The 13110-nt window shown below is 35.6% G+C and overlaps 1 protein-coding gene and 1 pseudogene across 9 annotated transcripts in view; one reads left to right on the forward strand and one right to left on the reverse strand.

Annotated features, from left to right (window-relative positions):
- The window catches only part of NF1 (neurofibromin 1), a 226277-nt gene that overhangs the window by 54962 nt on the left and 158205 nt on the right, over positions 1-13110 (forward strand). For all 9 annotated transcript variants that reach the window (XM_036033383.1, XM_036033384.1, XM_036033379.1 and 6 more), the window contains exons 4-8: positions 1443-1633; positions 5371-5477; positions 10082-10149; positions 10405-10480; positions 11174-11331. In XM_036033383.1, the coding sequence (XP_035889276.1) occupies positions 1443-1633; positions 5371-5477; positions 10082-10149; positions 10405-10480; positions 11174-11331 (600 nt within the window). The remainder of the gene's footprint in view (positions 1-1442; positions 1634-5370; positions 5478-10081; positions 10150-10404; positions 10481-11173; positions 11332-13110) is intronic.
- LOC118502134 lies at positions 7945-10075 on the reverse strand (annotated as a pseudogene).

The following is a 13110-nucleotide window of genomic DNA, read 5'->3' on the forward strand; positions in this document are numbered from 1 at the left end:
GGAATGAAGGGGGTAATGGGACAACTGTAATAGCATAATCAATAAAATATATTTTAAAACATTCATTTAAAAAATTTAAATTAAAAAATTTAAAAAATTGCTATTGATATGGATAATAAAGCTACTAGGTGAAATATATATGTGGAACGGTATATCTGCAGGATAGTGTATCATCCATTGATTGTTTTGTTAATTTGTATGGTAGACATTTATTTTACAAAGTAGAGACCTCAGTATTAACACCAAAAGTTAAACTTGGTGTCATTTATAGTGGGGTCACCTGTCATTATGTACTCCCGATGTGCTGTACTACGACGAGGTGCATTGAATTACCTCAGGTGTTTAAAGTGGGTGTAATCAGACCTAGATTTAGGTTCCACCTTACAGAAAATACAGGGAGTAGAATAACAAGTTAAGTTATACCACTAAAAATAATCAAATCAACAATATGAAACATTTTGTAAGGCAACTGTACCATTTTTTAAAAAATGTTAATGTTACAGAAAACAAAGATAATGTATATGGGGGAATTGTTTTAGAAAAGAAATAAAATGTATGGGGGGATAATTTTCGAGTAAAAACACTAAAGGAACGTAACAGTCATGCTACAATGTATGAACCTCGATATTTTTGAAGATTTTATTTATTTATTTTTGGCAAAAGGGAGGGAGAAAGAGAAACATCTATGTGTGGTTGCCTCTCACATGCCCCCATCTGGGGACCTGGCCCGCAACCCAGGCATGTGCCCTGACTGGGAATCGATCTGTGAATCTTTCTTGAACCTATGAAAGACATTTTGGGGCAGTTGGGGAAGTTTGAGTAGAGATTAGGTATTAGTTCATACAAGCGAATTGTTTTTTTTTTCCTTGGCATGATGATAGATTGAAGCTATATTGGAGAATGTCCTTATTTTCAAGAGATGTTAAGGTATGTCAGGCTAAAATATTATGTCTGGAACTTACTTTGAAATGATTCAACCAAAACAAAATTATTTGGAATAAGTAGTATTTATCTGTTTTGGTCAATCTGCTCAAAAAGGCTGGTGTGATTGCCCATCCAGGAAATGATTTGGATGTTGAGACAGATGATACAGGAGTAATATGAGTAATGTTTATTTAGAACACACAACAAACTGGGGATTCTCATGAGGAGGAGGGCTTATGCAGGGATTTTGTGAACAAGGGACAGGCAGGGGTGGATGGGGGGGACTGGACTTTTGTTGTGATTAAGAGGTGCAAGGTGGAACCAGCCTCTTTATTAGACAGCTGTAGATATTAGCAGACATGTTGAAATATTAGCAGTTATTGAATCTAGGCGATGAGTGTATGTATGAGTGTTCTATTATTCTATTTCAACTTTTTTTATTTGAAAATTTTCATAATGGAGAATATTTACATGTAAATTTAAGAAAGTTTTTGAATTTCATGTTTATTCCCATTTAGCAACCAAAGGACACAATGAGATTAGATGAAACAATGCTCGTCAAACAGTTGCTGCCAGAAATCTGCCATTTCCTTCACACCTGTCGTGAAGGAAACCAACATGCAGCTGAGCTTCGGAATTCCGCCTCTGGGGTTTTATTTTCTCTCAGCTGCAACAACTTCAACGCGGTCTTCAGTCGCATTTCTACCAGGTTAGTGTGTGAATAAATCTGCATAGGACTGTTGTAAGTAATATAAATTCTAGAAGTTTTCCTTTATTCTATGTGAAAATGAAAAGTTGACAGAATGAGTTTGACCTGGGCTTTTGTAGAAATTTTATGCATTGATTCCTTTGAAATGTTTATCATTATGATAGTGCTGTGTACAATTAAATGAGTACTGTTATAAACTTGAAAGTCTAAATTTTAGGAAATACCACCCATGACCAGGTTTTGTTTTTTTTTTTAATGAAAACACTGGGTATGGATTTTTGACTTTTTAACATATTATTCCTTTATATGAAATGAGCCAATCATAGAATAATTGGTAAGAGTAGCAAGAATTCTAATGATCTCACAGCTCTGCCCCGTATCACAAGATCCTAAGTTACCAACCCCCACCCAGATAATCCCAGACCTATGGAAGCAGAAGGAAGTGAGAAATTGCTGAGTAGAACATAGACTGTGTTTTACTGTATTTTTTGGACTATAAAATGCACCAGACCACAAAATGAGCCTAGGTTTTAGAGGAGGAAAATAGGGGAAAATATTTTGAAGCAAAAAATATGGTAAAATATTTAATGACATAAATAACCTAGGCCACTGCCCCCCCGCCCCCCCCCCCACACACAGTGAGCCAGGTAAGCTACATTCGGACTGTAAGATGCACCCCCATCATTTTCCTCCCAAATTTTGGGTGGGGGTATGTCTTACAGTCCGAAGTATACAGTAAGAATACAAACTGAAGAATGAAGTAGAAAATCTATCACTAAAAGATCCAGAAAAAGTGGGTAAACTGAAGAACAACAGAAAGATATTTAAAATATATAGTAATAAAGTTAAACAAACACCACCCACCAACCCACCCATCCAGGTCCAGAACTGAAAAAGAACCTGAGAACCAGAGATGGTGTTGAAGGCATGATCTCGCCTTGCAACAGAGGAAGGGTACAGATGGTTAGGTTTTTTCCTCTTCTTAACCCAGGGGTTTGGGGCTAACATCCACAGGGACTGGGATACAACCCCCAGGGTACAAACCATTGTACCCTGTTAATGCCAGGAGTAGAACTGGAGCCTTGTATACAACATGACTAGAAAGAGCCAAGTACTCCCTAAAAAATGAACAAGGATTGAAAGGAGGAAGAGGGGAGGAGAGGGTGAGGGAGAGGAAGGAGAGGGAGGGAGGAAAGAAAGGGGAGAGGCCCAGGCTGGTGAGGCTCAGTGGGTTGGAGTGTTGTTCCACTGAAGCATTGTGGGTTCAATTTCTGGTCAAGGCACGTTCCTGGGTTGCAGGTTCAGTTACCCCGGTCTTGGTGAGTAGAGGAGGCAAGTAGTTGATGCTTCTGTCTTGCATGAATGTTTTTCTCTCTCTCTCTCCCTTCATTTCTCTAAAAAACAGTGGGAAAAAAAAAGTCCTCCAGTGAGGATAAAAAAAAAAAAAGAGAAAAAGATAGGGAGGGAGAGAAAGGAGGAGGGAGGATGAGAGGAAGGGGAAAAATAACTATTAGCACAAGAAGTTTGTCTGCTCTGTCTAAGCTTAGGGTAGGGGAAAAAGTCACCTAGGGCCATTACCTTATAAGAGTTTGAGGCCCTTATTTATGCCACCCATAGAATCTGGGGCTGAAAAATTAACAACAAAAATATGTCCAGAGCTGGGCACCTGGTAAAAGCAAATGCAAAACCATCACTAGGACACACCCACCATCCCAGGCTAACAGAGATTCCCAAAGAAAATGCAGACTGCGCTAGAGATAAATTTGCAATCAAACTTTATAAAAAAGAGAGGTAATAATTCACTACAATTAAGAGTTGGCACATACAAGTACAAATATATGAGATCATTTAACATTCTTAAAAAGAATGTAAAATAAGTGTTTTATTTTTTAATTTTTTAAATTTTTTTAAGAGAGGGGATGGGAGGGAGAAAGGGAGAGAAACATCAATGTGTGGTTGCCTCTTGTACACCCCCTACCGAGGACCTGGCCCGCAACCCAGGCATGTGCCCTGACTGAGAATTGAACTGGCGACCCTTTGGTTCACAGCCTGGCACTCAATTCACTGAGCCACACCATCCAGGGCAAAAATAAGTGTGTTTTAAATGACTAGAGACATAAGAAGACATTTAAAACTATTAAAAAGAATGAAAAACGATGAAAACCCAACAGATTTGTAAAACAAAAAAATCAAATAGAATTTTTAAAGTCATAGAGTCCTTTGCTTCTGGTGGTATGGACCCTCCCATTGAAAAACAATTAGGTTGAGTGCAGTTAGTAATTCTGTGGTGAAAACAGCTAATCCTTTGTATAAAAGAGTTCTGTCAACCACAGCACATGGTACACTTTGGCAAAATAATTAAGTTATCTTAGGCCCTGGCCTGGTGGCTCACTTTATTGAAGCATGGTTCCTAATATGCCAAGGTTGCAGGTTTGATCCCTGGTTGGGACATGGACATGTACCAGAGGCAGCTGGTGAGGGCACAACTAAGTGGAACAACAACAAAAATCTCAGTCTTAATCTCTTTCTTTTTTCCCTTCCTATCTCTCAAAATTAATTTCAAAAATTTAAAGTTATCTTAAGATGGGTAGCTCATATTCCCTTCAATAAAATCAAAAGTTAATATCAAAAGTTAATGTTATCCTAAAAGAGAAGCATCTGTACACAGATAGAATGTCAGACACAACAAAATTTCATGATGTTCATTCATCTATTATATATGAGATATAAAATCAATCTTTAGGAAAATCTGCCATTCCAGATCTTTCATATTTTAAGTCACCCAATACTGTGACAGCAGTGTCATAAGATAGCTCCATCCATATTAAACCATCATAATGGCATTTTAGGTGAGTGGTCATCAGCTTCTATTTCTGGCACAAACTGAATTGAAACAGCAAATGCAGTTGTTTGAAACGTATTTTATAGCTTCCATTTCTGAGCAGTCCCTGAAAGCTAAAGAAACTGGCTTATTCTGGAGACACTTAACTTCTCTTTTGGAATCAGTGAACTAGATTCAGGAAATACACAAAAATTGTCTATTTTTACTTGTGTGAATGCCGCAAAATCCTATAAAATAAAGCCTTTGGTGTCTAGAAAATTTCTAGAGTTTTCAAAGATGGCACAGAGCAGATGGCACAAGGCTTCATCTTCACAGAACATCATTCAATGTAAAACTTATGAGTTGTTTATTTCTGGAATTTTCCAGAATTTAATATTTTTGGAATTTAATATTTTTGGACTGTAGCAGACCTTGGGTTTCAACGCTGATAAGGAGGGACTACTATACCCTTCATGTTTCTGATGTCTAGTTTATGTAAATAGATGTTAGTAACATTTATTTTACTTAGAACTTGAAATTTGAATTTTAAAACTTTTTATTATAGAACAAAATTAAAAATACACATAGCAGAATATTTTAAATGCCCATGTAGCTGTCACCATGCTTCAGCAGCTATTAGCATGTTATGATTTTTTAAAAAATAAAATTATAAATAAAGCATACAATGTAATGATTTGATAACATATACATAGGGAAGTTTACTGGATTATAATGGTTTCTTATGTCTCCTAAGTTATCTTCCTTTAGGTTTCCACAAGAAATATTTATTCTCTTATTTTTATGTATATTTTCTCTTGTAAACTCATCATTGGGATGAGAAAAAATCTATTGAATTCAGTATTTTTGAATATCCTGATACTAAATTGATAAATTGTTTTTGGTTTTTACTTTGTAGGTTACAGGAATTGACCGTTTGTTCAGAAGACAATGTTGATGTTCATGATATAGAATTGTTACAGTATATCAATGTGGATTGTGCAAAATTAAAACGACTCCTGAAGGGTGAGTTTAAATGTATGTTGTATCTGAAATTAATCGCTGTGGGTGAAAATCCAGTATTTTGATGTGTACTAGTTGTATTGATCTAGAACATCAAAGAGGGTTTTATAATGCAAATGTTCCTGTGAAATGGACAGTGATGCATATGGTTTAATAATTTTTGAAAACTATATAGTAAAGAAAATGAGTATCTTAAATCTTGGTGAGGGAGAGCTTTGTTTAACTACAACTTGTAATAAAGAGGATATAAGGGTGCTGTTATTTAGTAGTTTTAGAATTTCATCTTAAGGACTGTTTAGCTTTTGTAGTGCTAAAAGTGGATTGTTGAGCAGGATGACAAAGTTCAGAAGATGCAGGAACCAGAAAATTGTGATCTTATGATGAGAAGAGGAGTTGAGTCAGGAATCTCAATTTCTAACATTTCTGTTTTCAGCTCTGTGATTTATTTCAGAGAACTGCACTGCAGTGTTACAAAGTCCCTAATGCTTTCAGTGCCGAGTTTTGCTTCCTTGCAGAACTTGTCAATAGTAGTCCCACATGGGGATAATTCCTGATTTGTGATTTTAAATCTTTGGGAAGTGCTCTTTATGATTATGTTGATTGAAATAAACTGTCAGAAAGAATTGACTTTTTGTGGAAAGGGGGTAAGTGTTGATAACAATCAAATATCAATGAACATTATTCATGAACTCAGTATAAATACCTAAATTCATTTTACAAAACAAAATTTTTTTTAGTTTTATATAATATTGGATCCTGGCTAACTTAAATGTGAAATCCTGTGGTTCATACTTCTTATTATTTTACTTTGTGTACTGATTAAGGAATTGTTAGTAATGTTTTTAATGTCTGATGTAAAAGGAGATTACATTATATTAACTTTGAAAACCTCAACAGTTCTATGGTATAATTTTCAAAATATGTTGTTTTGTTTTCTTTTTCTTTTAAAGATTTTATTTATTTTTAGACAGAGGGGAAGGGAAGGAGAGAGGGAGAGAAACATCAATGTGTGGTTGCTTCTTGCACGCCCCCTACTGGGGACCTGGCTTGCTACTCAGGCATGTGCCCCGACTGAGAGGAAGATACAGTAAATATCAAATTATTTGCAAAGCAATGTGGCAAACTCAAACAGGGTGAGCATAATGTGAGAGAATAAGTGCATTTGTTTGTGGATGACAGATATTAAGAGGAAAAGAGCAAGATATGGAGTTACAAGAGTAGGTCAGATTATATAAATAAAATGCAGTAATATATGTTGTATTTTCAGTATGTGCCATGCATCACGCTGTGTAGTTTACGTGCTTTTTCTCATCAGTCCTCACAGTAACCCTGTGAAGCAGGTAGTAGTTTTATAATCCCCTGTGTAGATGAGGAAACTGAGGCTTCAGTGACGTTCCCAAGACCATAGAGCTGGTGAGTGGCAGGGTAAAATTCAAATCACATCTGCCCATCCCTAGAGCCAAAGTACTTAACTCCTATACTCTTGTGCTTATGGCTTATGAGGCTTTAATTCAGCGGCCATGGGAAGTGATGAAAAGGCATTAAGGTGGGATTAGTACTTTAGTTTAGTTATACAGTTTTGCTTGAAATTTAGAGGATGGCTTGGTAGAAGTTTATTTGAAAGTCTGGGACTTGGTTGTGTAGTAATGTGAGTGAAAAATAGTGAGGGTAGTGGAAGTCTGGATAGAATGCAGTAGTTTGGGAACCAATTTGATGTAGTATTTAAGCAGTAGAATATATAGCGTTTGTGTGTATTTTTAAAATATTTTATTTATTTATTTTTAGAGCTAGGGGAAGGGAGGGAGAAAGAGAGGGAGAAAAACATCAATGTGGTTGCCTCTCATGCACCCCCTATAAGGGGACCTGGCCCACAGCCCAGGCATGTACTTCAATTGGGAATCGAACTGATGACCCTTTGGTTTGCAGCTGGCGCTCAGTCCACTGAGCCACACCAGCCAGGGCGAATATATAGCATTTGAGTAAAATACATCACATAGCATTTGGTGATTAATGTAGTTATATGAGGTAAAAGAAAAGTATCACCGTGTATTGCAGAGAAAACTGGTTGAAGATGGAAAAGAAAGAAAGAGAAGAAGTTAGCCAGGAAAATGATAAATTCAGTTTTGTATTATTGAGTTTGAGCTATCAGTAAGATGTTCTGTCAGAAACCTGTAGAACTGGAGTAATGATACATATGTACATTGGAATTGAAAATAGGTTACTGTATATAACATATTTAAGATGTGAAAAAAGGTAAAGTTTACGACCTTGGCTGATGTGGCTCAGTTGGTAGGAGCATAGTCTTATAACCATAGGGTTGTGGGTTCGATTCCTGTTCAGGGCACATATCTGGGTTCCGTGTTCAATTCCTGGTCTGGGTGTGCGTACAGGAGGTAGCCGATTGATGCCTCTCTCTCGCATTGATGTTTCTGTCTCTCCTTTTCTTTCTAAAAGCAATGAAAAAAATGTTCTCAGATGAGGATACAAATTTTTTTTTAAAAGATAGGGTTGATGAACATAGGAAAGCAAAAGGGCTCAAGAGCACTGTGAAATGAAATGCCATTATTTGAAAATCAAATGGGAGCAAGAGCAAGGAACGTTGAAGGGATATGTTTTATAACTGACTTGGAGAGCAAGTTATTTATTTGCAAGTCTAGAAAAAAAAGACATTTATTTACCTTAAATAATTAGTATTATGGGAAGGATTTGAATATAAAAGTATTTATTAGTGTTATTTATAATAGTGAAATGTTGGGAATATCTTAATGTACAACTGCTGGAAAATGTTTAGTGACTTAATACAGTGACTTAAATATTCTGAAAGAGAACAAAGCATACTGAAAAGACTATGGCTTTGAGGTCCAATATAATCATTTATTAGATCTGTAATGTTGGAAACAGTTCGCTCCTTTTTAATATCTAAAAGCATTGCGATTTTGAAAGAATTAAATATATTAGGTTGAAAATACCTGGCATGTTGTAACTGTTAAGTAGTGGTTACTATTGTGTACAGAACCATCAAATATGTGTAGGAAGAATTTTTAATGATATGGAAAATTTAGGATATTATGTGAAATGAAAACAACTTTGATATAGCCTATATAACCTCAGGTACAGTAAATATATTTGTCTTCCATGTGCATAGGAAAATGGATGGAAGAAAATTTACCAAATTGTTGACTGTGGTGGTCTCCAAATGGCGGAATCATGGATGACGTTTTAACTTCCCTTAAACTATTGTATACTTTTTGAATTTTCTACAATGACCATGTGTTTCATATTTTTTAAAAGCAAATTATTAAAAACAAAAGAAAGGAAAAACAACCACAACAACTTTTGTGGTTCAAAGCATATTTACTTTTTTTATTATTAAAAAAAGCTTTAGGAATATCTGTACAAATACATTTACATTCAAGTTGAAAATACTACTAGTCTAATACAAGTTATATTTGAATACTCTTAAGTTTCAGACATGGTCATATACACATACTGTTTGAAATTCCCTTTTTGCCCTGGATAGAGATCTTGGTAGTAAAACTGTTGATGATCGATGTGCATCTAGTTTGTCCCCAAAATCATGAAGATAATTATATTGCATCATGGTCTGTATTGTCCCAGACCCTCTGGGGTCTCTCAGGCTGTCTATGGCTTGCTGTGGTAATGCTGCATCAGATAGATAGAGCAGGAGACGCGCTGATGGCTACAGCACAAAGTCTCCCAGCTCCTCCCTAACAGTGCGCTAAGGTTTTTTGGTTAATTTTAAGGCAAATTGCAAGGTTCTCCATTATTTCACCAGCTGTGTCAGGCATCCCTCCGGTTGGGACTGGATGATAAGTGATAGTTGCATACTGCTGGTAGAGGTCTGAAGGGTTTGGGACTTACATATTTTAAAGATTTGATTTATTTATTTTTAGAGAGAGGGGAAGGGAAGGAGGAAGAGATGGAGAGAAACATCAGTGTGAGAGAGAAACATCTATTGGTTGCCTGTTGTATGCATCTTGACCAGGGATTGAACCTGCAACCCAGCCATGTGTGCCAATTGGGAGTCAAACTGGCGACCTTTCACTCTGAGAAATGACACCCAACTGAGCCATACTGGTCCTGGCTGCGACTCTGTGTTTTTATAGTTCCCTTATAGTGCAGAACACAATATGTCTTGTGTACCATAGCTCTTTAGTTCTGTATCTTTTGGGGGTATTTTTTCTAGTATCTTTAAATTTACAACCTGGAAGAGCACATAAACCAAGAAACTGAGAACAGTTCACTCATGACACAGATAGCCTCGGTATCTGAATTGGAGTCCATTCATAGTTAATAGGCTTTTCCTCTGCTGAGTCAAACTCACTCGTTTGCAGGGAATTAGGTGGCGTCATCACTTGCCACTCTGCATCGTGACCGGCCGTGTCTACTTTTTTTGTTTTTTTAGTGGACATAACCAGTGAGTTTTTGGTTTACATTAATTGTCCTTTGCTTTACATTGCTTACAAACAATACTGGAACAAAAGGGGTTTTTTTGTTTTGTTTTATTTAGTGTTTTTAGTAGTAGTAGCTTGGATTGCATTTGTTCTAACTAATTAGAATTAATTTTAAAACTTTTTTCCCCCCAGAAACAGCATTTAAATTTAAAGCCCTAAAGAAGGTTGCACAGTTAGCAGTTATAAATAGCCTGGAAAAAGTAAGTCATAACCTCTTTGGTATTTATATTTTGTTAGTTTTTAGCTATAAATATTGCTGTCTTTAAGATTTTGAATCAAAAAGTCATCGCTTGAGTGATAATTTTACATTAATTTTTAGGAAGATGCATTGTAGTGTTTTTTTTTTTAAGGAAATTAGAAGTTTGTGATATAATTGGAGCTGTGTGACATTTTATTTACTGTGTTAAGAAAATATCCCTGCTTTCATGTAAAAAAATATGTTTTATTATTTGTAGGCATTTTGGAACTGGGTAGAAAATTACCCAGATGAATTTACAAAGCTATACCAGATTCCACAGACTGATATGGCTGGTAAGGATAAGATTGTTATTTTTTTTTGTCTTTTGAACTCTTACTTATGAGGTAAAAATCTATCACTTTCCAAGTTATTTTTTCTTTATAAGGTGCCTTTACTTCTTATCAATTGATGCCAAATAGGGAATTTTTTTCTCTCATATTTTTAAATTACCCTCAACCCTTTTTCTTTTTCTTAAGCAAATAGAGAAAGATATTTGAAACGAAGCTCTCGTCTTTAATTAGAGTTGCAGATCGGGTATTTGATGGCTCTGTATTGCCAAGAAGCACTTTATTGTGCTCTGAGGCTTTATTTTGTATCAAGGGAGATGTGTATACAATAGTGTTAATCCTTACTTAGAACTCTCCAGACACACCTGCAAGGCCAAGAACACAGATCCCTGAAGCTGTCCAGTCCTTGTTCCTTGGGTACATCAGACTTTGCATTAAGACGCTTCACAGTGAGACCAAACACAATTTTGGCCATTCCAAAATGTGGGTGTTTCTAGGGTGGATCAAGATAGCTCTTCTGATAACACAGACAATATAACATTGCTTGTCTGCTTACCTGAATGACTTTGTTTAAGTGAACTTCCAAGTGTATCTTCTAAAAACGTAGCCCTTGGATTTTTGGATAATGCCAGCTTTTAATTTGATGCCAGAGGTTTTCTTCTCATCTAATAATATTTAATATTTATATTTTTCACATAGAGTGTGCAGAAAAACTCTTTGACTTGGTGGATGGTTTTGCAGAAAGCACCAAACGTAAAGCGGCAGTTTGGCCACTACAGATCATTCTTCTTATCTTGTGTCCAGAAGTAATCCAGGACATAACCAAGGATGCGGTTGATGAAAATAACATGAATAAGGTGAGGGGGGCAAAGTTATTTCCATATGTCCAGACATGAAGGCCTAAAGTAACCATTTTAGGCCTGTATGTTTGCTGGCCTTAGTGGAGACACACTTGTACATAAATTTATTTGGAGGGGAAATAAATGATACCATTCACTAGTTAAAGATTTAAAATAATCCCTAGTTTCATTCTTTTATCAGAGAAGACTAAGTGATACTTCTGTCAGCATTAAGCATAGTTTCTTTCGTACTCACTGCAAGGGTAGCCCTACTACACTTTTGTGATACATTTGCACCCGCTTAGGTATGTGTTCACTCGGTGCTAAAGAAATTGTCTAGTAACTCATTCTAGGTATTTTAGAAGAGTTTTTACAGCATTTTATTGGGAAGGCAGGATACCACATATGCCATCAATAGTGAAATTGTCACTAGGACAACAGGTAATTCTAAGGGGTACTGTAATTTTTAAAGAATAAGACCTAGGTATTAATCTTAACTGTTTTATTTGAATTTCTGTGTGCAGTTTGTTTTGCTAATACATTTTTTTTCCTTTTGTCACTTTGGGAGAAATGCTCTTAGCTGACTGAACACGGGATGGGCTCTTGCATGATTTGCCATATGTGATGTTCAGAATCAGCTGAATGATTCAGTACTTCGTAGATGTGTTGGTTAGAGACTTTGGGCATTGATGGTTAAATCAGTGAAGTGTATAATCCTGGGAGAGTCTGTGATGCTGTGGCACTCCATTAGGTCTGCATCCCAGCTTTCATGTTAGATTGTTTCAGAGCCCTTCAAAATAGTAATTTTTTTTGTTTATTGGGAAAATAGACATAGGTAAAAAGGTAATATATATTCGGTAGTACTTAAGTGAAATTATATTTTAATAATTACACCTATATCTTTCCAAATGTTTATTGGCCATTTGTATATCTTCTGCGGATTTCCCATTTTCCATTGAATGTTTGTCTACTGTTGACTTGTAGGATGTGGGACACTTTTTACTTGGTTTCTTTTTGTAAACTTCATGGGTTTTTGTTTTTGCTATTTAGATACTTAAAATGTGTATATAGTCAACTCAGTCCTGTATGTATGTATGTTTTTATTTATTTTTTGAATTTCTAGCTTTTTTGGTCAGATTTCTCCCAAGAGTTTATTTATTCATTTTATTGAGATACAATTTACATGCCATAAAATTTACCTTTTTAAATTGTATAGGTCAGTAGTTTTTAGTATATTCACAAAGTTGTGCAACCATCATCATATCCAATTCCAGAATATTTTCATGATCCCCAAAAGAAAACTCATACCCATTAGTAGTTACTCTTTATTCCCATTTCACCACAGCCTCTGGCAATCACGAGTCTACTTTCTGCCTCTATTGATTTGCCTGTTCTGAACATTTTACATAAATGGAATCATATAATATGTGACTTTTGTGTCTGAAACTTTCTAAGATTTTTCCAATAAGCTTACATATTTTTCTCTAGCACTTTTTATATTATTAAATTTAGACTTTTAAAATCCAGACTTTCTGGATTTTAAACAGTATTTTTTTATGTATCTCACTCTTTTCTAGTCAGATTCCTTATGAGCTAATAACTAGTGTTAATGGTTGGTATGTATCTTTCCATTCATTTCTACTTATACAAACATTCATATCAAGATATACATATGTAGGGTGGTGGTTGATCTCTTTCTATACTTTCTGTTCTCTATTTTATTTATCATTGCTCTTAAACTTTATTTCCTTCCTTCTGCTAGCTTTGGGTTTTGTTTGCTCTTTTTCTAGTTCTTTA

Source organism: Phyllostomus discolor, chromosome 8, assembly GCF_004126475.2.
Source record: "Phyllostomus discolor isolate MPI-MPIP mPhyDis1 chromosome 8, mPhyDis1.pri.v3, whole genome shotgun sequence".
NCBI lineage: Eukaryota > Metazoa > Chordata > Mammalia > Chiroptera > Phyllostomidae > Phyllostomus > Phyllostomus discolor.